The sequence below is a fragment of the Gavia stellata genome, chromosome 18 (genome assembly GCF_030936135.1).
Source record: "Gavia stellata isolate bGavSte3 chromosome 18, bGavSte3.hap2, whole genome shotgun sequence".
Taxonomy (NCBI): Eukaryota; Metazoa; Chordata; class Aves; order Gaviiformes; family Gaviidae; genus Gavia; species Gavia stellata.
In genome coordinates, this window is record NC_082611.1 from 10,029,223 (window position 1) to 10,055,519 (window position 26,297).

Genomic DNA, 26,297 nt, shown 5'->3' on the forward strand with positions numbered 1-26,297 from the left:
TTGTTGTTGTTTTCCCCCCCCTCCTGTATACTTTAAGGAAGTATCCCTAATCTTGGGGTGGTTTTATATTTTATATTTTCTCTTGCCTTTTCAGGCACGACCATTTCATATCCAGTAGCCTCAGTTCTTCCTCTCCCTCTCTCTTTGATGGAGCAGTTATAAGTACTGTAACCACAGCAACAAAAAAACATTTCTCAATCATACTAAACCTTTTGGGGCTGCTGCTTAAGAAGGATAACCTTACTCAAGATACCAGGTAACTAACATTTTCTTATTAATCAGGAGACTATCTTTTTTCCCCAATAAAATGTCTTAATTCAGAAACCAGGATAGCTTTATTCTGTAAAACTTGGGTAAATTTAACCAGTCAAGTATTTGTTTTTTTGAAACATTAATGATGAAATACCTGTGGAAAAAGTAGCTGTTTATTTTTATGCGTGAAAACTAGAAAAATTGAAACCATTGTAAGATCTATACAGTAAAAGCAGAGCTATCAAACTTTACTGAAAAAGAAACTTTTGCTCACTGAAAGTACCCTTTTACAATAGTTACAATCCTGTATTACCAAATTGCTGTGAAAGCTAGGGACATTTTTAATGTTACAAAACCCTTTGTTTAAAAAATGAGTTATGCTGTAATACTCATCTGTAACGTGAAGTAGTTTAAGTTATACTGAAAGATATCTTTCTCTATAGAGTGACTAATAGTTTTGGTTTTTGAAGGAAACTACTTATGACATGGGCTTTGGAAGTGGCTGTCCTGATGAAAAAATCAGAAACATATGCGCCGTTATTTTCTCTCCCATCTTTTCATAAGTTTTGTAAAGGACTTCTAGCAAACAGTAAGATATCACGTATTTTTACCTATTAACTGTCTTTTATGTGGCATAATTAAGTGCATAAGTGACCTTGTCATGTACCACTGATGGCTGTAACTGTACTTATTGTTTCATTTACTTTTAGGGATGCTTCTGGTTTGTATTGCACAAAAACTTACATTCTCCTTCTATAATTTTTCTCAGATGGATCCCTACCTATTAGATGTGCAAGCAATTAATTTTCTTAAAATAATAATTTGTGATTGTGAAGTTGATCTACCAAAAATGTCAGTGGTGTGCCAAATCTTACTTGTAAGATTGCATTTTATTTTATCAAAAGCAGTGGAACCATTCCAAAATGTGATGTATTGTTTTGGATTTCAAAACCTGAAAAGAGAAATATGGGAACAAATGCTTTTAGTAGCATAATACTAGCAAGACCAGTAACTTCCCAATGCCAGGAGTTACTAACTTAACCTTCGTTTTTTCTTACTGAAATATATTGTGTATAATGCCACTGTATGGAGACCATAGAAGGATTAATCTGTCAGCTGTCAGAAAAGAACCATAAGTAACATGTAGCACAAGTGACTCTTTGTTACTAAGCATTTACTTGTTATAGTAACAGCAGTCAACGAAATCAAAAGAAAAGTATTGCTTAAAGCCTGTGTCTCCTACCAGTGATGCTGTAAAAATGTCTTTAGATGTTCTACCACAACCAGAGTAATGCATAAGTTATCTAATTCTAGCAAGAATAACTTTTTTTCTTTCAACTCCTTAATTCAGCCCTTCTGGAAGATGTGAACATTTGTCTTCAAGCATGTAGTAGCCTCCATGCCCTGTCTTCATCCCTCCCAGATGACCTTTTACAAAGGTACTTGCACAGAATTCTGTATATTGTTAGAATTATGCTGTTAATAGAAATGTTACCACCTTTTTTCGTTTTTGGTGTGATGCAGGTGTGTTGATGTGTGTCGTGTTCAACTAGTACATAGCGGTGCTCGTGTAAGACAAACTTTTGGAAAACTTCTGAAGTCAATTCCTTTAGATGTCGTGTTGAGGTAAGTTGTTCAGATTAACTTGAATGCTTTAGTTTCTTCCTTCAGTGATGTTTATCTGAAAAACAATGCCAGTCGAATATCATCATACTGTCTTAATTTAAAACCAAAAAGCATGAAGTGTCTTGCTATCTCTTCTACTTTGTTACAGGTTTAAGAACAGTAGGTACACAAAGTAATTAATAAATTTGATAAACTATGCAGCACTTCTTGCAGCAAATATGAATACTTGTAAGGTCCATATTATCCAGAGCTTCAACAATATCATGGCCTGCAATTTGTCTCTAAGACCTGAACTCTTAAACTGCTTTGTCTTAATACCAGAGAGTATACTTATTTCCAGTCACTGCACATATATGTGTGTATAACTCTTTTGCACAACTTTTTTGATTAATTCAAGTACGTTATAGCATGAGTTGTTTGGGTTTTTTTTCTGCCCCTTTTCCTGCAGTAACCGTACCCACACAGAAATACAAGAAATTTCTTTGGCTATAAGAAGTCATATGAGCAAAGCTCCAAGTAATACATTCCACCCACAGGACTTCTCTGATGTCATTAGTTTTATTTTGTATGGAAACTCTCACCGAACTGGGTAAGAACTTCTTTTAAAACTGAAATCCACGGATGTTGAATTTATAGTAAACAATTCCAAGCTGTATTTAGTTTAAAATTTGTAATTATCTTTACAAATTACCTTGCTTTACCTTCAATAATTTTTTTTACACTTCTCTCTAAGTATTTATAAATATCTTCAAATACACGCCTTTCTGCATATTTGCCTATGTACATTGCTTCTTGGAAATAATCCTGTGAGAGATTTGTTTGAGAGCAATAGGGAGCTGAAGTGTGTGCAGTATAAACTTGTTACCACATGAATTTGCATTAATGTACTGACATTTTCTTTCAGGAAGGATAATTGGTTAGAAAGATTATTCTATAGCTGTCAAAGACTAGATAAGAGAGATCAACCAACCATCCCTCGTAATCTGTTGAAGACTGATGCTGTTCTTTGGCAATGGGCTGTTTGGGAAGCAGCTCAGTTTACTGTTCTTTCGAAGTTACGAACTCCTCTGGGTAGAGCCCAAGATACATTTCAGACAATTGAAGGTAATGTAAAAAATACAGTTTATTTTCATGGGATTTTTTTGGTAAGATTGTGCAGCTAAGAACTTCATGTCCAAGGCAAGAAGCACAATGGCTTTATTTTTCAGTAGTTATAAATTTTTGGCATGTTTTTGACTGACACATCAAGAATGCAATGGCAGAAGAGCGGTTGCATAATTACTATTAACTTTTGAGAGATTTTACTTTAGTATTGCTATCCCTTGACACTTTTAAATAACATATTGTCTGGTAACTTTTTTTTCCCATGTTTTGGTAAAATGTGTAGGTATTATTAGAAGTCTTGCAGCCCATACATTAAACCCTGACCAAGATGTTAGCCAGTGGACTACTGCAGACAATGATGAAGGACACAGTAGCAACCAGCTTAGGCTTGTTCTCCTTCTACAGTATCTGGAGAACTTGGAGAAATTGATGTACAATGCTTATGAAGGATGTGCCAATGCCCTTACCTCTCCACCCAAGGTTTGTCTTACAGTGCTGATGTTACTTGAAGCAGTCTATTGAATGAACAGTGTTTTCAGGGTTGTTCTGGTCTTAACTGTGGAACTTCAGAAGAACTTCTCAAACAAAGTTTGAAGTTCTTAATTCGTCGGGCTTTGACTTTGAAACGTGTGAAAACAGGATTTATTTCTGGAGTACTAGCTTGTATAGTGGTACTAATCAAGCAAGTCTGTAGCACATCTAATTTGTACCAGTCACTTACTTATAGATTGTCAGCAGTTCTGCTATAAGGTAACACAATTATTTGAGGCTTTAAATTGTTTTTTGAGAAATATAGTAATTATTTATAAGCAACATACCCTTTTGTGTAGTTCTAACTGCAAAACATTCTTCACTGTTGAAATAAGCTGTTTAATTATGAGACTTTGACATGGCAGTAATAATAATTTATAGTCAGTTCACTTCAAAATTTTTAGCTTGCCAGTATGCCTGGCCAGCTGTGTGCTATGCATGATTTCAGACCATCTGCATTAATAAAATTAAAGATGCAGAATTTTACCTGTTTCTTCATCTCTCAACTGAAGACTCAACTGGAGAAAAGAAACCTCTCCTGACTTTGATTGTTAGAAATATTAAGTACTTAATGTAACTATTTTGATTCATGCAGAAGAATGGTATTATAAAACTTATCTTTTCTATCTTTAAAGGTTATCAGGACATTCTTTTATACTAATCGTCAGACATGCCAAGATTGGCTAACGCGGATTAGACTTTCCATCATGAGAGTTGGATTGCTGGCTGGCCAGCCTGCTGTGACAGTCAGGCATGGTTTTGATTTACTCACAGAAATGAAAACTAATAATAGTATCTCTCAGGTACTTACTTCTCAAACTCTGTAGACTATTGCAAAAATATTCCCACAATATTTTAAAAGAACTAAATTAAGGCAATCAGTAGTTATTAAACCAGCTGCTCTGTAAGAGGTTGTGTTATTTAAAGCCACAATTTAAACTCCTACTTCCTTATTGACAGACTTCTGTGGTTAAGTGATACTGTAGGTTGGAGATGAGGATGTTCTGTATACATGTGGTCAAATACTGTACATAAATGAATGCTGTAGTTTGTTCACAGTTTGAATTGAGCAATTTATGTTTAAGCAGAAGGTTCTGCTTAAATCTTATGAAACTTCTGTTGTATTAGTGTGAGGCCTTCCTGAGCTTGTGGTAGTGTAGTGTCTTTGCTTACCTGTGGGTATGAGCCGGAGGGGGATGTATCGTGAGGGTATCCTTCCTCTATAAGTAACTAGCAGATAAGTGCAGCGGTGGAATGAGTGGTTAAGCCTTCTTAAAAAGGTTGAATGGTTTCTTCAGTACATGGCTTGATTTGCTTAAACATTTTAACAAAGGAGGTTTGATAGATATTTTTTTACTTCCTCCTTCTTCATGAATTCTCATATAGGTATAGACCATCACGTAGTGATTGCTAACTATTGACATTCAGGCTGTGGATTCACAGCATATACTCTTCCCTTAGCTCCCCTGCTTTTCCAAAAGCAGTGTAATGGAGGGACATACAGAGCGCTTCACTTGTAGATGCATATAATGAAATACTGCTTTACCATTTCCAAGTATTTAACCATGTATATAGCTCTTATTTTATATGAGATTTGTTAAATAAAGCTTTTGGTTTGGTTTTAGGGAAATGAATTGGAAGTGACAATTATGATGCTGGTAGAAGCATTATGTGAGCTTCACTGTCCTGAAGCTATTCAGGGTATCGCTGTCTGGTCTTCTGCTGTAGTTGGGAAGAGTCTTGCATGGATCAATTCTGTAGCTCAACAGGCAGAAGGGCGGTAAGTTTTCTCACATAACTGGGTGTTAGAAATTTGGACATGTTTTTCCTTCTTATGCATAGTTCTACTTCTGAATCTTTTAAATTGTGGAGTGAATCAAGGCTACTGATCTAATTTCTATGTCAATTAAAGTCATTGTGTCTTTCAGATACACCTAACGCATCAAGCATTTTTAGATATTTAACTTTTAGTTTTAACTAAATTACCAGGATTTGAAAATAAATGGTGTTCCTAAGCTGTTTTTTTCTTAGTCTTTCATACACAGCAACTGTATTTTCATATTGTATTTAATTTTCCATTGCAAAATATCATTAATTTAAATATTTTCTAATGAAGTTTCTGACCAATGGCGTAATCTGATTACCTGCCACGGTTTGCCAAGAGAGGGACTCCGAGGGAGATGCTTTGCAGTTTTAGTTCAGCTTTGAAAAAGTGGCTTCTACGTCTATTGAAGTAGAATCTTGGCTGCAGTTACAAATAAGTGGGTCAATGTTCTAGATAGGGTACGCCTTCATTTCGGTGCTTTCATCTCCTTAAAGGAATGCGTCCTTTCTTCTGTATGAAATGAAAAAGGGACACCTTTCATGATTTACCTGCCATGTAAAAATGCCCAAACAAAATAAAAAAATGAGGTTTTATATTTATAACTACCTTTTTCCCATTTTCATAAAATTCCTTAAAATAATGTGCAGCTTTGTAATATGTGAGAAGTTTCTCAGAAATGTCAAGTTTAAGGTGTGATTTGTTGCCCTAGACAGAGTTCTACAATCCTCTATTAAATGATATGTAGTTAACCAATACTCAGCTTTACTCATTCAGGTAAAAAGTGTGACAGTCGAATATAAAACTCATTTATCTCCTTCAATCTGTACTTGATTTGAAGTTGGCATTAAAACCTGAATGGAAAAGCTTTTATATTATGCTATAACGTGGAAATTTAGCTGGTAAACTTGTATTCTATGTTAATCCCTTTCTTTTGCTGAAGGTGATATGTGAACTTTTTGAGTATTGTGGTAAAGAAATGTTTAAAATACAGTCTATTTACCAAAAAAGAAAACTGGTTCTGTAAAATGCTGACTAAAATATTAAACCATTTAAGGTTTGAAAAAGCAACTGCGGAATACCAGGAGCACCTGTGCTCCATGACAGGAGTGGATTGTTGCATAACAGGCTTTGACAAAACTGTTCTGAAGTTGGCCAATTCAACCAGTGTGAATAATGCCAGCCCAAAGCATTCCTTGAATGGTCAGTATTTATTGTTTTCTTTTTAAGAGAAATACACTTTTGTAACTGTATGTACATAAAATTAGAACATTCAATGATATAGCCATAGCGATAGTGTCTAATTCTTCAATTTGAAAACGTGTTTCTGCCTGCAGTTGAACTGAACTGCTTAATGCCATTGAAACCAGTACTATGTGTAGATGTGAGGGTTTGCAGTACCGAGGTCTAGCTGAATGAAACTATAAATAATAGGTAAAATATTTTGTAATTTACTAGTTTAATTCTAAATCACTTTAGATCATACAGTTGTATCAGAAATGCACTAGTTAGTCATAGTTTTTTGACTAGTGAGACTTTGTTGCAGTATTCTGTTTCATCTTTCAAAAGAGGACCTTCTTTGGTCCTAATTTAGTTCTTCTGTTTTCCTGTTTTGACGTTTCTTTTACAGGTATGGACTAAATTTTTCCAAAACCTCCTTTGAAAGGGTTCTATTTAAAAAAAAAAAAAGTATAAGTGGAAGAAGAATTAAGTGTTTTTCTTTACAAAAGACAGAAATTGCATTTGAGTAATAGAATTGCTATTTTAAAAATATATAAGCATAAATATATATTTAAGTATATGTACTATTTTCTTGTTTCGTAGGAGAAACTAGAAAAACTGTTCTGACTAAGCCAAGTGATTCTTCACCTGAAGTTATAAACTACTTGGGTAACAAAGCATGTGAATGTTACATTTCCATTGCTGACTGGTCTGCTGTTCAGGAGTGGCAAAATATGGTCCATGACTTGAAGAAAAGCAATAGTAATACCTCTATCAATCTGAAAGCAGATTTTAATTACATAAAGTAAGGATATAATTAATTTATTCAACACTACCTTAAGAGTTCAGTATCTTAGAACTGAAATGCTGAAGTTTTTATGGATTTTTAGAAACTGGATGTCATTGAAATAGAGGCATGATAAGAAGAAAGTTGTGTTCTTGGGAGGGGGCAAACTTGGCCATGATATATACTAGCCATAGAGATAAGTAAAGAAATAACATTCTAAATAGTTACTGTGGCTTTCTGACTGCTGAGGTTTCTTCGTATTCAAGAAAAACATCTTTTCATTGAAAGTAAGATGTCAAATTTATTCTACTTCTATTGGCAGAAAATGCTTCCTTTCGCACAACTTAAATAATAGTGAGAAATGAAATGTCTGTCAGCGGTATGGTTCTTAAAAATATTTTAATTCATCAATCTCATGTGAAAGTATATTAAGGAGGTGGTCTTGGCTGCTTAAATTATTTTTTCGTTTTGTTTTTTCTTAAATGGAATTTAGAATTGTAGTTTGTGCATTTATTTCCTAACCCTTGATACTTGTCTGGTTCATGAAAAAATATTTGTGACATTGAAATAGTCCTTCAAGGTTTAAGGGTCCTTTCTGTTTCATTTGACAACTTGATTACTTTCTATCTGTGTACTGTTGTGGTAAACATCGTAAAATCCTTTTGGCTGAAATTTCTTGTCTTTGAAAATAAAAGCATAGAAGGAAGCTTTGAAATAAAATCTTGTAGGTCTGAAAAGGTGACTGCTTCTGTCAGAGAAAGGGGCGATCCTTTTTCTTACTGCAGTAACTCAGAGTGTGCACTTAATCCATTAGGAGAGTGAGTGCTTGTCATGTCTCTGTAGTAATGAGGATCGAAATAATTCAGCAGAAAGGGGAGTTTTCACATGCTGAGTATTTTTTTTTTTCTTTTCTAATGCAGAGACTTAAATAATTCCTTTATCAGTGGATAGTAACAAGAATATGGAACCTTTGAGTCTTCTGTATTCTGAGCCGCTAGGCCTCTTAAGCTTTCAGTGTCTTTTTTGTGCATTTCTGTAGAAGTCTATAATGCCCAAATTATTTTCTTATGTAGAATAAAAGGCTGTTAAACAATATAAATCTGTATAATCTACGATCTGCGCAATATTCCAGTATTTCTGGAATGTTGGTTTCATGTAAACTGAAGAGTTGAAACCATGGCCTCATGAAATTCTGCCCCAAAACTTACTTTTCTGTGGATAGAGGGGGAAAAAAGTTTTTGGGTTTTCTTTGTTTTGTTTTTTTTTAAACTCTTCCAAAGTCAACCTTTTTCTTCCTGACTGTGGTAGAACAGTATTATATATAGTGTGATGATAATACGGAAAGCTTCATAGCTGGAGAGGTGTTTTTTCCTTTCACTTTGATACTGAATTTATCCATTTGGTGCAGTACTATTGCCTTTTATTGATCTATGTAAAAATTGGGAGTTTTGATTAGAATTAATCATAAGTGCTCTGTAGGATTTTGAGTTAGGCTTGAGTCTTTCTTTTTTGTTCTATAAGATACTTAGCAACTGGAATGAAGTAGGAAATGTGAAAATAAAATTATAAACATTGAATTGCAGATCTTTGAGCAGCTTTGAGTCTGGACAACTTACTGAATGCACTGAACAACTAGAATTATTACCAGGAGAAAATATCAACCTACTTGCAGGGGGATCCAAAGAAAAAATAGGTATAAATGCATAAGTTAATGTTACTTCAAATACAAAAGTAACTATTTCTTCACGTATCTGTCTATAAATAACAGACTGAAACTTCTGAATGCGGTTTATTGTGTTTAGTGGACTGACCATAATCTTTATGAATCAAGCTTCAAAATGATTGGCAGTGGTCATTCTAAATGTTGATACAAGTGTGTGTTCTGGAGTTAATGTGTTTGTTTGTAAGTAATCTATGATCAATTTCTAATATGAATACATACATATATATATATATTTTAAAAAGTTTTTTCCAAACTTTCTTGCTCTCAAAAATGTATTCTCAGACAGTGACACTTGATAAAATTTGGGAGTTCTAGTTGGTTTCAATTGTTTAATCTCCATGTAGACATGAAGAAGCTCCTTCCTAATATGCTAAGCCCTGATCCAAGAGAACTTCAAAAAGCAGTTGAAGTACAACTTCTGAGAAGTTCGGTATGTCTGGCAACAGCTGTAAACCACATAGAACAGGAGCAAAAGTGGCAGTCAATATCTGAGTAAGTTGAAATGTTCTATGAATGAATGTAATATACTGTGAAAAGCTGTTCTAGTTTGTTAAACATAACTTTGTGAAAAGCACACTCTGCTTTGTACTTCAGCATCTATGGAGTTTGCTACCAGTTTTAGCTGTTGTTGAGTTACAAGCTTGCTGAGGAAAAATAAGATGATGTTTAACTTGGAGATCATGTAGTTGATATATCAAGTACTGCTTCTTGTCAGTTCAATAATAAAGTATCATACTGTAACTTGTGTGTGATATTGCAAGATTTTCTCATTATCTCTTTGAAGATGTTGAATATCTTCAGTAATTTTGATATCACTGTTTACTCTTAAAGTCTAGCTAACAAAAATGCCTGTTCTGATTCTTTTATTTCAGAAATGTTATTAAGTACTTAAAGCAAACATCACGAATCGCTATTGGACCTTTAAGACTTTCCACACTCACTGTGTCTCAGTCTTTACCAGTGTTGAGCACTCTTCAGTTGTATTGTTCTTCTGCTTTGGAAAACACTGTATCCAACAGGCTGACATCAGAGGTATGTCTGTGTGTTTAAAACCTAAACTGAAGTAATGTCTTTCTCCATATCATGTCATGAAGTGTTGAATATAGAACATACATTGTTTTGACATTGTTAATCATACTATAAAAAAACCTCATTTAGTTTTCTAATGTGCCTCGACTTGAGTTTCTTTAAATTTACATCTCAGTTGGACTTCTTTCTATAGTTACAAATACGCCATCTCTTTCAATTATACTTACAGTATTTTTAAAGTTTTATTGGTAGTTGCTTTTTAGAGAAGTGTTGATATTTCTTCTCTAAATACATTGTAACACTTATTCCTACAACACACACACGTAATTTACTTTAAAAGTAACTTTAAAATACTTATCAAAACCCAATCACTTTAGCAATTAAACTCAATGTCAGACTTCAACCAGCATGAATGCTCTAGTTCTAATTTCTAATCACACACATGTTGTTCAGAAAACAATTCTGCTTGATTTTGAGTTATTTTTAGTTTTGGTCCTCTCAGAATCAAGCATGTCTTCCTAGAGTTGCATAAAACATATTTGCATTTTATTTGTTAATGAGAAAGAGTGGCTACTAATACAAATAAGAATGTTTACTCTGCACTAAAATGGTCTTTGGATTTTAATAAATGAAAATAGATTTTTAGTAAAGATGTCTCTCATGACAACTATGTAACTTCTATGCCTTTTTCAGGACTGTCTTATACCTCTCTTCAATGATGCTTTGAGGTCATGCAAACAGCATGATGTAAGGCCGTGGATGCATGCACTGAGATACACAGTGTACCAGAATCAATTGATGGAAAAACTTAAAGGTATATAAGCTCTCGTTCTAGTGTTATGAAAGGTAAATGCAGAATTTGAACTTAAATCTTCTGCTGAAAGCAGCAGTTGTGTCTTTTTCTATTATTTAGTTGGATTACTTTTTAAAAGCCAAGTTTTGGTTATTTAGGTGTCTAGTAGGGGTCTCGATTACTACTGTAATGTAGACAGTGCTAACAAGAAGAAAAATTATTCTGAAGTGCTTAATAGTTCTGTACTCACTCTTCTAATCATGCTTTACTTGCTCATCTCTTCATACTTCAGATGCTTTCACTTTTGAACACTTCAACACTATCAATAATGGGTCTTTTAAAAACAGTCACGAAAGCCATTTAAATGTGCAGTATGATAAGAGTTAATGGGAGAAGAAAAACTTTTATCAGGGGACAAGTAGATTTCTTAGTTAAGAAGAATGCTTATAGTGAAAAAATTATTCTTTTGCCCAGCAGATAATCTATGGATATATTTTTTTGTTTCAGATGGGGTATATAAGTATTCTAGGCAGAAATAAAGTAATTTAAATTTCTGAAGGAGGTGTTAGGAAACATGAAAGCAATTTTTTACTGATGGCCATGTACAGAATACATTGGGCAGAAATTATCTGTATAACCCAGGGGCAATTATTGTTTGTTTAATAATTTTGTTTGCAATGTCTTGCTTTCTTCTTCAGAACCAACAGTCCCAATTAAAAGCCATCTAATGGAGCTGGGCTTAACAGCAGCGAAATTTGCACGGAAGCGAGGAAATATTGCCCTAGCTACACGACTGCTTGCCCAGTGCAGTGAAGTTCAGCTTGGAAAAACCACCACTGCACAAGACTTAGTCCAGCACTTCAAAAAATTGTCTGTACCAGGTCAGATAGATGAAAAATGGGGTCCTGAACTTGATATTGAGAAAACGAAATTGTTATACACAGCAGGTGAGTGTTCGCTAATTATGTTGTAGATACTTGAGCTTCTTGTCCTTATAACCATGCTAATTCCTCTGACCTTGAAGAAATCGTAATAGGATGGGATCATTAGGAACTGATTTCATCCTATTAACTGTTGTCTCAGTCTGGAACTGTTTTCACAAGTCTTTTCTTACTTGTAATTTTTAACTTCAAAAGAGAATTTTGTTTGTAAAAATATATTATTACAAGCTGTACCTGAATATGCTGAATTTCAGAAGAAGTGTTTTGAATGAAGTTAACACTCTACTGAAGATATGCTTTTCATGATATGCAGGTCAGTCGACACATGCCATGGAAATGCTGAGTTCTTGTGCCATATCCTTTTGCAAATCTGCCAAAGCTGAATATGCAGTTGCTAAATCTATTCTCACACTGGCTAAATGGATTCAAGCAGAATGGAAAGAGATTTCAGGACAGTTGAAACAAGTATATAGAGCTCGACAGCAGCAGAATCATACTGGTCTGTCTACCTTGTCTAAAAACATATATAATTTGATTGAACTCCCAGCTGTTAATACACTAGAAGAAGAATATCCTAGGATTGAAAGTGAATCTACAGGTAGATTTGTTGTTCTTACTAATTTTTTTGTTAAATTAGTTACTTGATGATTCCACTGAGGGATAACACCAGTTATATTGATAAAGACTAAGTGCTCCATCACTCATTTGTTTTCCTAATACATGTATAAACAGAGTGTGTTTTGTGCAGCAGGTAACTATACACAGTTAAAAAACCAAACACCTTGATATTTCTTATCTTTCACATTTTTCTCATTGAAGTGATGGTGGCCTGAAGAAGAAACTGGAATGTGTTTATTTTGTGAGGAGGATATAAACTTTTGTCATGCTTTTGTCTGCTTTCAGCTCCTGTATTTGCTAAAGTTTGAATGAGATCTTTCAGATTAAACATTGACAGGATTTATATTTTGAAGGCCCTGATAAGTGTGAAAAGCAGCTACCTTAGGTTTCTTTAATCTATACTTAATTTGAACACTTCTGTTGCCACAAAGTGTACTCTAATTCCCAATTTTCGTCAGACTTTTCTTCAAATGTCAAGATAAAGTTCTTTGCTTAAACATGGACTTCATAAACAACTTAGTTCCTCTCTTGCAGAGTCAAATTATTTTAGAGCTGTTAATGGATACTAAGTAGTAGGTGCTTTCTGACTTGATGGTGAAGAAAATAAATACATACACTAATAAATACAAACATGCTGCCCTAGGTACTTCATAAAAGTCTGCTCTCTGAAGCATCTTGCTCTTTTGGAGATCATGAGTTTCTTGCCTCAGTTCCATCCTTCTGTGAAAGAGAAAACAATTGTAGAGTATAGGCAGTGGTTGTTAGCAAATGAAAAACTGGTCTTTGTTTTGCAGCCAGTATCAGAACTGAAAAATAATTGCATTTTGGAAAATTTTACACTCTTGGGTACTAACTTGACACCAAAAAAATTACATACTTAAAATGTTTTGATGTTATTTTCTATGTTAAGGAAATTGGAAGTAGGTTTTACATCATAACATATATTGCTCTATTTCTCCCATTACAGTAAATATTGGAGTTGGAGAACCTGACTTCATTTTGGGACAGCTGTATCACTTGTCTTCAGTACAGGCACCTGAAGTAGCCAAGTCTTGGGCAGCGCTGGCTAGTTGGGCTTATAGATGGGGCCGGAAAGTAGTTGATAATGCCAGGTAAATTCATCCTAATGTTTAAATTTATACGGCACAATTAATTTTCTTAAGGTAAACCCTAGCTTTGTATTTATGATTACTCTTCTTTGTGGTCTGAAGTCGCATGTGAGCAGAGAACTGAATATTCTCTTGATTACTTGCCCTCTGTAAAAAGAAGTGAGTTTAATTCTGAGATAAGGATGAAGATTTCTTCCTTCAAGAAATTTTATATATAAAATCTTAATGGGTTCAGTAGCTCTACAAATACTAATATACTGGGGATCAATAATTCATTAAATGTTACAGTCAGGGAGAAGGTGTTCGTCTGCTGTCCCGGGAAAAATCTGAGGTTCAGAACTTGCTTCCAGACAACATTGCAGAGGAAGATAAAGAGAAAATCTATGGGATTCTTGGGCAGGCAGTGTGTCGTCCAGCTGGGATTCAAGTAAGTGTAAATTTGCTTGTTTAAAAATTGTTCAACTTTAGTGTGAACCTTATTTTTCCTCTATTTTGTGATTCATATTAACTCTTGTAAATGTTTTAAAGTTAAAATTCAGACAATACAAGAGTTCTCTAAGAAACCATCTGTTAGCTAAGTGGTAACACATCTGTTCTATGGACTATGCTAATATGATCAAGTAATGCAGTTGCATGAGTTGCCTAGACAAAAACTGGATTAGAAACTAATATTGCTTGTAGAAATGGTTGGAGGACTTAATCGATTATGTTTTCTCTTTATTTTGCATTAGGATGAAGATATGACTCTACAAATCACTGAAAATGAAGACAATGAAGAAGATGATATGGTGGATGTTATATGGCGTCAATTATTAACAAGTTGTCCCTGGCTTTCAGATCTTGATGAAAATGCAACAGAAGGGTTAATTAAAGTGTGGAGGAAAGTTGTAGACAGAATCTTCAGTCTCTATAAACTCTCCTGCAGTGCATACTTTACTTTCCTCAAACTCAATGCTGGTCAGGTTAGTGTTTGTGTTGATGAGGAAATCCAGTTACAAACTTTCCTAAATGATGATATGAACTATATACTTAGCTTAGAGGAGTATTTCTTTCTTTCAAGATTCCACTTGATGAAGATGATCCCAGGCTGCACTTAAGAAGTACTTCTGAGCAAAGCACTGATGATGTTATTGTGATGGCAACCCTAAGGCTGTTACGATTGCTTGTGAAACACGCTGGAGAACTTAGACAGTATCTAGAGCATGGGCTAGAAACTACACCTACTGCTCCTTGGAGAGGTAAGTATGTGTTACCTAGTTGGTAAAATTAACGCATTTTCTCTAAATACAAGCAGAAAGGTGTTCATTGCACTTTCATAAAATTTTCATTTAAGCATAATGGAAAGAGCCTGTCTTTTACTAAATAATTTAAAGGTGTTCAAGTGTGCCATGCATTCTGATCTTAGAATAGATAAGCAGCACAGATTCTGATCCCCTCCCTCCCCAGCCTTAAGACGTTGAAAGGAGAATGGAGATGTAGTTTGTGAAGTATTACATAATATTACTACATTAAAAAGATGGGGTGGGTTCTTTTCCTAGCAATAGTTTGAAATGCAGTTCAGAGAAAGATGCGTGGCTAAAGCCAGATGTCTCAGAAGTAGTTGTTTGTCACTACACTACTGGTTCTGGTTGCCCAGGGACTGTCCCATAGAAGGTTACTGAGTTAGTGTGGAAGGCAGCAGGGGAGGAGGCCAGCTATTGCAAAATTGTGCCTTCTTTTGAAACATCCAGTTATGCTAATGTCAGGAGCTATTAATGTAACTCTTATTTTAGAAAAATGATATAACAGATACAACGTGCAAAACTCAATTCCTAGTGCTTAACTAAAGGGTTTCTATATTGCTACTGATCTTACCAGTATTTGAATAGTAGAAGAAAATAAGCTATTGCCTGTACTGTGAAAGACAGTTATTTAAAAGAAGTTTTATTGGGAAACTAGACATTTATGTTCTCCCAGTGTAAAACCAGCATGCTTTTAAAAATAAAACAAAATTCTGCACCATTTGAAATGAAATGAATCTGTCCATTTTGTTTATGAAGGTATTATACCTCAGCTTTTCTCCCGCCTGAATCACCCAGAAGTGTATGTTCGTCAGAGTATTTGCAACTTACTGTGTCGAGTGGCTCAAGATTCTCCTCATCTCATACTATATCCTGCAATAGTGGGTACCATTTCACTTAGCAGTGAATCCCAGACTTCAGGTATGGAGGGAAAAAATAAATGTTCAAATACACTTGAGCTAATATTTTTATATACTGGATAAAATGATACTGAGGGTTTTTTTCAGTTACTGATACTTTCTGTCTTAAGAATATTTTTATTATGGGACCTCACTGATACCTTTAATTTGATTTACCAGTTTGGCAAATAAGTTTTTTCAATTTTATCATATACTTTGCCTGATACTAAGTGAAGTATTGAGTGTCGTATCTTTCAAGGCCAGAACAGTGTAGCTAATATTTTAACATCTGTTTTTTAATTTAGGAAACAAGCTGCCTTCTGCCATCCCTACTTTGCTAGGTAATATTCAAGGAGAAGAACTGTTGGGTGGTGAATGTGATGGAGGGAGCTCCCCAGCTTCTCAAGAAAGTAGTAAAGATGACACAAAAGCTGGATTAAATGAAGATCAAGCAATGATGCAAGATTGCTATAGCAAAATTGTGGAGAAACTTTCTGCTGCAAATCCAACAATGGTATTGCAGGTAAGTAATCCAAATGTATGCTACTTGTGCTCTTATTTGAACCACAAAATATGTAATTTGTGTATCTTGTAGGTAGGCCTACTGAAAGTTTGGTGCATCTTTGCTGTTAGGCTTTTATCTCTTTTCAAGTTGTTCATCTACAAAAATAAGTCTTAGTACTAGTACTCTTGAAAGTAAGTGAATCTTAATTTATTTTATACAGGTTCAGATGCTAGTGGCTGAGCTGCGCAGAGTTACAGTTCTTTGGGATGAACTTTGGTTGGGAGTTTTACTGCAGCAGCACATGTACGTCCTCAGAAGGATTCAACAGTTGGAAGACGAAGTCAAGAGAGTCCAGAACAACAACACTTTACGGAAGTATGTCTGTCTTGAATAATTCAAGTGATAATTGTGACAAATGTTTGTTCTTGGGGAAGCATACAGTCAAACCAATCAACAGCGTTGTTGCTCCTGAATTCATACTATCCTAGTTGCTTCTTTGTAAGCCAGTGACCTTATTCCAAGAACATTTTGATGCTATAGCCAGTACTCTAATAAAATGAGAGACAACAGTCTACCTGTGAACCCATGTTGGGATTTCCTTAGTAATATGCATTGGGTTCTAACACATTAAGTTGTGGATTAGGAGATCCTATAGTTCTTAATTTCCAAGGTCTGTCTTACAAGTCAGCCAAAATGAGGACAAGCAGGGTGTAATCTATTTGGAGTTTACTGTAAATACAGATATTTGGAGTAAACAGAACGTCTTAATCTGCTTTTGGTTTTCAGTGTTCAAAAAGTCTTTTTTCTCCCTCACCTGGGTATTCTTGTGAATGGATTTGTGAAAGAGGAAAGCCATTCACTGGGCACCTGGCTAAGCTTAGGAATGCCTCTGGAATTCTATAGTCAGGCCTGACATGGAATGAGAGAACAGCATGATCTGAATCTCTCTCTTCCACTTCTTTATAGTGTGATACATCCTCAGGAAGTAGTAATAAAGAGCTCTTATTAAAGGAAAGCAGTTGCTTAGAGTGGTTTGAGCTCTAAGCTGCTCCTCAGGGTTTCCACTGATGAGGAACCCAGTTCAAATGTTTCAGTTTACAAAAAAAACCCACAACAAAACCCAAACAAAAGTGTGGTTCAGAGGAACATGCATTCAATGTGGAATGAAATACTCTTAAGACAGTCATCCTTGAAGATCTCATTTTAGAGATGTACTAATTTTTTTGAATGCTTGGATGTCTCATTTGCAGTCTTTATTTTAATGGTCTGCTTATGAAGTAACTTGGTTTTATGGAATTAAGAGGAAATTTTGATGTGTGGGTTTTCTGGTTTTTTTAAGAGAGGAGAAAATAGCAATCATGCGTGAAAAGCATACAGCTCTAATGAAGCCCGTTGTATTTGCTTTGGAACATGTACGGAGCATCACTGCAGCTCCTGCAGAAACTCCTCATGAGAAATGGTTTCAGGATAACTATGGAGATGCAATTGAAAATGCACTAGAGAAACTGAAGAATCCTTTGAATCCTGCTAAACCTGGAAGCAGCTGGCTCCCATTTAAAGAGGTATTATACGCACAGACTAAGAGTACAATGTAGAGACTCTTGACACTCTTGCTGAACTATGTGCTTCACCCTCTCCTTAGTATTCTCTTGCTATTCTTTTGCCGTATCAAAATTGCAGCCTGAAACTTTGTCTTCTCTGCAATCACCACAGGCATGCTAGACACTAAAGCACAATAATTTTTATCTGTGTAACAAGTCCTACTGACTGTCTAAATTATTGCATTTCTACCCAATGAAATTATTTTATTTTTTTCAAATCTTGCATCTTTTGCTGTCTGGGATGCTATCAGTTTTGGGGGCAGAGGGCTTTATTTCTTTAAATACTGTCTTTCCGAAACTATGCGATTTGAGTTTAGTGGATTTAAATTTTAACAAGTTGGTACTCTGGTTATCTAAGCGTAGTCCTTGGGCTGTGCAGCAACCTTCAAATGATCAACCCTTCCCAAAGATACTTTGTTTTTCAGTTATGTAATCTTGTCTTAATTTTTTATGGGTCTGAGGAGAAACAAAATATGTGTTCACTTGGATATCCAGAGCCAACCTGGTGGTTTTTAAAAGTCTTACTAGACAGAACCTAGGTTCTACACACAAACAGACTTTTTTTGTAGTTCCCGTTCTGCTTTGCAGAACAAGCAAGCATGCAGATACATAAACAGGAGGTTGCTGAATGCTGCTGCCTTCGACCACAGCTCAAATATTTATAAATACAGGAGCAAACCTCTTGAGTTTGATTTGTTGTGACTTTGGTGCTTATCACCAGGCAAGGTATATTTGCTGCATAAAGGGTGTTTTTTTGTTTTTGTCATCTTCATCCTACGCTGTAAATGGATTAGTAGGGTGGCAAGGATGAAAGGTAGTTTAAGAAAAATCTCCATGCTTTCTGGAAGATGACCACCATTAAGTCTGTTTCAGGGGTGGGTTGTTTTTTTAATGCTAGCTGTTAAGGCGAACCTTAACCTAAACCAAAAAATTTCTTTGGAATAGGTTATGCTAAGTTTGCAGCAAAGAGCACAGAAACGGGCTAGTTACCTTTTACGACTTGAAGAAATCAGTCCTTGGTTGGCTGCCATGATGAACACTGAAATAGCACTTCCTGGAGAAGTATCTACCAGAGACACAGTCACAATTCATAGTGTGGGCAGCACCATCACAATCCTGCCTACCAAAACCAAACCTAAAAAGTTGCTTTTCCTGGGTTCAGATGGGAAGAACTATCCCTACCTGTTCAAAGGTAAGAAATTGAAGTTTTCTCATACAAGTTACTGTCTCTTCTTATGAATTAGACTATATTAAAGTTGGGAAGATGCATGGTTGCAACTTTTGTTTTATCTGCCTGCATGATACGGAGAAAGAGTTGTTTGGAGCATCTGCTCCCTTTCTTCCCCACCTCCCACTTCACTACACATTTTTGAGGAATTTTGCCTTGTGAAGCTGTAAGTCAGGGGTTTTTCAGATCCCTTCTGTATAAGGGTTGCATCAGAAACAGTGTTCTGCTTGCATACTGAAAGGATTAGCTGGATGCATTTTTCCAGAAGCTTAAGGTAAGACCCAGAAGAGAACTTCAGAGACTTCATGCCTTCCCTGAAAGGGAAAGACCTATTCATTATGTTAGTAACTGTTGTGTGTACTGCTTACAGAGACAACTCTCATAAACTGGTGATTCTAGCAGGTAAATGCTATGTAAACACTTTGGTTTAGGCTGATCAATTCATCCTTAATTCGCATAATTCATAAAGCTATTCATAGTCTGAAATTAATTAGGATTTCTAAACACGCTAAATTTTGGGCTTTAAGAGAAGAATTTTTTTTTTATTTAGAAACTACATTTTGAACAAAATAAATTTATTGCAGGTTTGGAAGACTTGCATCTAGATGAAAGAATCATGCAGTTCTTATCAATTGTGAACACAATGTTTGCTACTATTAATCGTCAAGAGACACCAAGGTTCCATGCGAGGCACTACTCTGTGACACCTCTGGGAACAAGATCAGGCTTGATCCAGTGGGTGGATGGAGCTACACCTTTGTTTGGTCTTTACAAGCGGTGGCAACAGCGAGAAGCTGCTTTACAAGCACAAAAGGTAACAACTGTGTTTTATGCCAGCTAGAACAATTCAGAAGGAAACATTCTGATTTGCTTTGCAATTCTAAATAATGTAGTCTTAAAAGGATTGTGTTTCGTTCATAATAATGCAGAATGGTTCTGTGTATTCATATCTCTTGGGATTTCACCAGATGTTAATGAAACTGCATATATGTATGTATATATATTACAGTATGTAACATAAATATCCTGTTCTGGCATGATGATTCAAGGAGAACTGTTTTTGAACAAGTGGAGTTAACCTTGGTTAAATTATTTTAGTTCCATGTCTCAGTCTCTCATTTCATTTTAAATACAGTTTTTACAGTTATATTTTTGAAATTTACCTTGGTAAGAGTAGAGTTAGGCCAAAACAATTGAATTTTGAAAGAATTCTCTGAGCTGTAAAAGTCATCCTCAGTAGAGGAGTTGATTTCATATGTCATTCTCACCGAAACTGAATTTGGGATCATTTTTCTGTGGTAATGAGTTGCGATACATAAACTACCATTTGTACCTCTTCTAGGCTCAGGACTCTTACCAGACTCCTCAGAATCCTGGAATAGTGCCTAGACCCAGTGAACTTTACTACAGTAAAATTGGACCTGCTTTAAAGGCGGTCGGGCTTAGTCTTGATGTGTCGCGTCGTGACTGGCCCTTGAATGTCATGAGGGCTGTTCTAGAAGAACTGATGGAAGCAACTCCCCCGAATCTCCTAGCTAAGGAGCTCTGGTCATCATGTACTACACCGGATGAATGGTGGAGAGTTACACAGGTGAGTTTCAACAAACATATTTTCCCTTTGAAAGGCTGTGTTTTTAGTGGGATGAGGGGCAACAAATGCCTGGGATGTGTTCAAGCAATGATACTTGTGAGTTAGGTGAGCTAGCACTGCTGAACTTTCATGTAACAGGAAATGTTGGCAATTGTACCATCTGGAATAAAAAAATGGGTATACACCTGATAGCTCTACATTATTATACTAGACTTGTTAGCCTAAGACATGAAACTCTTGTAAGATATCATCAGACAACAAATAGAAAACAGCTTGGAATAAGTTGGTTTTGATTTGTCTTACACTTACACTTAAGATAACGTTTTAAGATGGTAGTCAGTCCAATGTGTTGGCAGAGGATTCCCACAAATAATTTTTTCCTGAAACTCTCTTTAAAGTCGTATGCAAGATCCACTGCAGTTATGTCCATGGTTGGCTACATCATTGGTCTTGGAGACAGACATCTGGATAATGTTCTTATAGATATGACTACAGGAGAAGTTGTCCACATAGATTATAATGTTTGCTTTGAAAAAGGTAATTTAAAAAATGCTATATGTTATTCAAATAGAAGGTTTCCCTTCTTGGTAATTAAAAGAAACAACTTAAATTTTTATCTTAAAGGGAAAAGCCTTAGGGTACCAGAGAAGGTTCCGTTCCGGATGACGCACAATATTGAAACAGCACTTGGAGTGACAGGAGTAGAAGGGGTTTTCAGGCTTTCTTGTGAACAGGTAAGTTAGGAAACTAGCAGAAAACTGAGGGCTATCACTTGCCAAATACTTAGAACTTTTCTATTAAACATTCTGCTGTTGATTTAGAAAGCCTTCACCTTTTCTGCTGTGATTTTAATTGGACTTATTTTAGATACACCCTATAATAGGTATTTAAGAAATATGAGGATGTCAGATAAATACATATGCAAGTAGTGGTACAACTATAATTCAGGGGTGAAGGGAGACTTGTAGCTCTAGATGTAAAATGTTGTTTTTCCTGAAGCTTTTTTTGTGAAGGTTTGCTTACCCTCTTTCTTCAGGACTTGTCCTTTGTAAACATGACAGATATGTTTTTAAAAAGAAAAATGCTCTGAACAAAGGAGAGTTTTCTTCCTCAAGTGTCTGTTGCTAGAGTATAGAGTTTGTGCGGAAGGCTAGAATGCCATCTTTAGTTTTAGTGAATGTTACTACAGGCTAGCTGCATTTGTACATGCAGTACTTCCTGTATTTGTAGTGGTTAGGGATAAGTTATGGATTTCTGTACCTATTCAAGTACAGTATTTTGCATTTAAAATTCCACTGTTGTACAAAGATAATGCAAGATCAGAATGAGTCTGTTTAAAATATGATGCAGGTCCTTCACATTATGCGTCGTGGGAGAGAGACTTTGCTTACATTGCTTGAAGCTTTTGTTTATGATCCTCTGGTGGACTGGACAGCAGGAGGGGAAGCAGGATTTGCTGGAGCTGTCTATGGTGGTGGTGGCCAGCAGGCTGAAAACAAACAAAGCAAAAGAGAAATGGAAAGAGATATTACACGTAGTCTCTTCTCTTCAAGAGTGGCTGAGATAAAGGTGAGTTTACTACAATAATTTTCTATTTTATAACCAAAGTAGGCCCTATGCTTTCACTTTATTTATTTGCATTTTGGGGGTAGTGGAAGAGGTGGTCATGTATTAGAAATAGTTCACAAATTTTATTGACCTAAATTGAGTTTGTATGGAGGGAAGTGCTTATATGGAACTCACAAGTATTTAGTTTTCATTTTCTGTGTACTTAATTCTAAAAATGTTTTAATGTTTTGCCTCAATCTGGGCTAGAGGGTTAAAAATAGAGGCTTAGAGAGCAGTCTAAATAAAGAATGTCCATTAAGCTTTAGCACTTGTAGCACTGGAGGTGGTCCTAGATGAACAACATCATTGAAGGGTTAAGTGCTGACATATATTACTTTCTCGTATCTGTTTGAATTAAGTCCAGTTCTATAACGTCTGTGTCTTGGTTATAGGTTAACTGGTTTAAGAACAGAGATGAAATGCTTGCTGTGCTGCCAAAATTGGACAATAGTTTAGAAGAGTATCTGAACGTGCAAGAGCAGTTGACAGATGTAGAAAAGTTGCAAGGAAAACTACTGGAGGAGATAGAATTTCTTGAAGGTGCAGAAGGAGTGGATCATCCCTCCCACACGCTTCAGCACAGGTACAGAGGAGCCAGGAATTCTGTCAGGATTCTCGCAGTTGGATACAGTTGTGGTTTAGTAATGTACTTAAAAGGAAAATGTTAAAAATGTGTATATGAGAGAGATTAATAGCTGGGTAAAGCTATTCTTGCAGTAAGCAAATCCCTCCTTGTACAAAAAGGACTACTGAAACCATTTTCCTGCTGAATAATCTTAATGTCCTATGCCTCATACTTAATCAATGTAACCTGTGTTAGTCTGTGTTCCACACTTCACTCTCAAGGCAAGAGACCGAATGTGCTGAATGTGGTGTCCCATCAAATTAATCCACATAATGCAGCTATTGATAAATAGCACAAAAATCTTTTCATCTAAGTTTCTAGTTCTTTAACTTATTTTTCAAGTTTATTTGAAATGGATCAAGGATTTCAGAATTGCACGAATATGCACACGCATTCATTATTTTGTAGAAAAAAAATAATTATTAACACAACATTGATAAAGTTCTATGTAATTGGTGAGAATGTGTTCATTTTCTGGTCAACAAGGTAGTTGTATAGTTCAATATGGTTTTGTATACAATATAGTTAAGTGTTTTTTTTTCTTGTAGTACTTACTTGATTCTGTGGCTTTAATAATTCAGGTATTCTGAGCACACCCAGTTGCAGTCTCAACAAAGAGCTGTCCAGGAAGCAATCCAGGTGAAGCTGAATGAGTTTGAGCAGTGGATAACACATTACCAAACTGCTTTCAGTAATTTAGAGGCAACGCAACTTGCAAGTCTTCTTCAAGAAATTAGTACACAAATGGACCTAGGTATAAAATAGTATTTGTGGAGGTTTTTGAATGATTTGGAAGTAACTAGAGTTTAATATCAGGAGGCACTATGAGTATCCTCTAACTTAAAGGCAAGGACCTGTATAGAATAAATGAAAAGAAAGGGGGTTCTTCAGAGCACTTCAAGGTTTCTGTGCCAAGCTGTCTGAAGGAATTTGTCTGTCTTACCCTAGCTGGGCACGAGATTATTCTCTTACCTTGCGCTCCAAATTCTCAATGTGAATTCTCCATGCCTCCTTTGTCACAAGTAAAAGAATATTTTTGAAAATATGTCAATGCTCAGTATTTATTTGTATGCTATAAAATATGTGTTCTTCAGAGATGTGTCTTAGTTTTTAACTATCTCTCTTACAAGGTCCTCCAAGTTATGTACCAGCAACAGCGTTTCTGCAAAATGCAGGCCAGGCACATCTAATCAGTCAGTGTGAACAACTGGAAGGAGAAGTTGGTGCTCTTCTCCAGCAGAGAAGATCCGTGTTACGTGGTTGTCTTGAACAACTGCACAACTATGCAACAGTAGCTCTTCAGTATCCAAAAGCTGTGTTTCAGAAGCACCGAATAGAGCAGTGGAAAACCTGGATGGAAGAACTCATCTGTAACATGACAATAGAGCGTTGTCAGGATATCTTTAGGAAGTAAGTTGACAGAATAATGGATTGTTTGAAGAACTTAATTTTCAAGCTGCTTCAGAATTTTAATTTTCTAATTAAAATGAATACTTTTGCGAGGACCGATGTAATTATAAAGCAATACAAGATAAGGTTGTAATTCTAGAAGTTTGGAGAAAAAGACGAAAAGCTGCTTTAAAAATACTGTTCCAGAGTTTAATGTGTGTATTGCAAAAAGAAAACCAATTAACGTTGACTTGTAATGAACAAATGAAGAACCATGTTCGTGGCTTTTGGGCAGTGATATTTAGGGGTTTTAGAAACTTCCAGTATTTAAAAATCGCTTAAGTCAAAGAAAGATTGTTCTATTAAAGCAGATTTTCAAGCAATTATTTTTTTTTTTCTAAAGTCAGGCTTTTTCAGCATTATTACTGCTTGCCTTACAAGATATAGATTATATTCAAGGATTTACACTGAAACCTGTTTCCTTCCTATTTTTTATCTTCTATTAATTCTTTCATTCAAGGGCTACTGATTGTTTTCTGTCCTTTCAAATAGGTATGAAATATGGTGCATTCTAGGACTTTATGAAAGTGTCATTAGGGTAGCCATCAACTGCTGTTATATTTAGAGTTGATATGGAGTAGGTGATGTGGGGACTGTTCAAATGTGGAGTGTTTTTCCTACCCACAGAGCAGAATGCAATTTGCTAGTGCTTGAGAATGAAGAATTTTGTCATTGTACTTTTGTTCTACAGGTATGAAATGCAGTATGCTCCTCAACCACCTCCAAGTATGTGTCAGTTCATAACTGCTACAGAAATGACTCTACAGCGCTATGCAGCAGATATAAATAACAGACTTATCAGGCAGGTGGAGCGTTTGAAACAGGAGGCAGTTACTGTACCTGTTTGTGAAGAGCAGCTGAAAGAAATTGAACGTTGCATAAAAGTTTTCCTCCATGAAAATGGAGAGGAGGGCTCACTGAGCTTAGCAAGCGTTATCATCTCTGCTCTTTGTACGCTGACAAGGTGAGTTGCCTCTTGTGAAATTTTTGTGTGTGTGTGTTCATGTTTGAGACCACATAAAAAGAATATTTAAGTGACACAATTATGTGGAGAATGCAGTAGCAGGCAGGTTGTCTAACTAAGTGTCATAATTCATCTAGGCGAAATCTGATGATGGAAGGTGCAGCATCTAGTGCTGGAGAGCAACTGGTTGATTTAACTTCAAGAGATGGAGCCTGGTTCTTGGAGGAGCTTTGCAGCATGAGTGGGAATGTTACGTGCCTTGTGCAGTTGTTGAAGCAGTGTCATCTTGTACCCCAGGACTTAGATATTCCTAACCCAATTGAAGCATCAGAAGCTGTTCACTTAGCGAATGGAGTATATATCTCACTTCAGGTGATACTTACTTGTAATGATACTTTTTCTTTCCTCATCCCCAACCTTCTAAGGCTTCAGCTAAGCCATTCTTAACAGCTTCTTCCTTAAACAGCTAAATGTTTGTTTATGATGCTGCTGAGATTTTTTTTTTGTTGGACCTTAGCCTTGATTGCTTTATCTGGCTGAGCTGAACAGGCATTTGCTACTGCTATTTACGTTTTCATTGGTTGAAAGAAACCATTTTGATCTATACATGACAAAAAAAACCCCTGCTGTCAAGATTTATAGACACACCAGCTTCATGTCTTGCTTTTGTTCCTTTATTCTGTTGCTGGCAGTCCAGAACAACTTCCAAACTGTTTAATCTGTGCTCTGTTTTCTGCTTCTGCTAAGCCTTACTTACTTTCAGCTGAAACAAGTAGTTTGAAACAAATTCCGAAAACCTGTTTTGCAGGCCCCTATTGCCAAGATTGGCAAGGAGAAAAATGCATTTATAATTTTGTGTTTTAGAAATGTTTCCACTTTAATAAAACAAACAAAAAAACCATTAAGGGCAGCTTGAGTAAAATATCTGCTGAAGACTTAAGTGGTTTATAAATGGTGGCTGGTGTAAATAGCTTTTTGAGGCTTTTAGTTC

The 26,297-nt window shown here is 35.8% G+C and overlaps 1 protein-coding gene across 1 annotated transcript in view; it reads left to right on the plus strand.

Annotated features, from left to right (window-relative positions):
• The window catches only part of SMG1 (SMG1 nonsense mediated mRNA decay associated PI3K related kinase), a 67,263-nt gene that overhangs the window by 30,353 nt on the left and 10,613 nt on the right, over positions 1-26,297 (plus strand). Inside the window, exons 15-50 of the mRNA XM_059826545.1 lie at positions 95-256; positions 723-841; positions 1,604-1,691; positions 1,777-1,878; positions 2,327-2,467; positions 2,783-2,982; positions 3,266-3,462; positions 4,149-4,316; positions 5,139-5,293; positions 6,393-6,538; positions 7,160-7,361; positions 8,927-9,036; positions 9,411-9,558; positions 9,939-10,098; positions 10,789-10,909; positions 11,587-11,835; positions 12,143-12,427; positions 13,415-13,559; positions 13,845-13,983; positions 14,288-14,518; positions 14,617-14,794; positions 15,596-15,757; positions 16,041-16,258; positions 16,461-16,615; positions 17,580-17,802; positions 18,787-19,033; positions 19,654-19,883; positions 20,412-20,660; positions 21,059-21,197; positions 21,285-21,394; positions 22,011-22,229; positions 22,661-22,851; positions 23,475-23,647; positions 24,024-24,303; positions 25,034-25,306; positions 25,444-25,678. Of these exons, the coding sequence (XP_059682528.1) occupies positions 95-256; positions 723-841; positions 1,604-1,691; positions 1,777-1,878; positions 2,327-2,467; positions 2,783-2,982; positions 3,266-3,462; positions 4,149-4,316; positions 5,139-5,293; positions 6,393-6,538; positions 7,160-7,361; positions 8,927-9,036; positions 9,411-9,558; positions 9,939-10,098; positions 10,789-10,909; positions 11,587-11,835; positions 12,143-12,427; positions 13,415-13,559; positions 13,845-13,983; positions 14,288-14,518; positions 14,617-14,794; positions 15,596-15,757; positions 16,041-16,258; positions 16,461-16,615; positions 17,580-17,802; positions 18,787-19,033; positions 19,654-19,883; positions 20,412-20,660; positions 21,059-21,197; positions 21,285-21,394; positions 22,011-22,229; positions 22,661-22,851; positions 23,475-23,647; positions 24,024-24,303; positions 25,034-25,306; positions 25,444-25,678 (6,550 nt within the window). The remainder of the gene's footprint in view (positions 1-94; positions 257-722; positions 842-1,603; positions 1,692-1,776; positions 1,879-2,326; positions 2,468-2,782; positions 2,983-3,265; positions 3,463-4,148; positions 4,317-5,138; positions 5,294-6,392; positions 6,539-7,159; positions 7,362-8,926; positions 9,037-9,410; positions 9,559-9,938; positions 10,099-10,788; positions 10,910-11,586; positions 11,836-12,142; positions 12,428-13,414; positions 13,560-13,844; positions 13,984-14,287; positions 14,519-14,616; positions 14,795-15,595; positions 15,758-16,040; positions 16,259-16,460; positions 16,616-17,579; positions 17,803-18,786; positions 19,034-19,653; positions 19,884-20,411; positions 20,661-21,058; positions 21,198-21,284; positions 21,395-22,010; positions 22,230-22,660; positions 22,852-23,474; positions 23,648-24,023; positions 24,304-25,033; positions 25,307-25,443; positions 25,679-26,297) is intronic.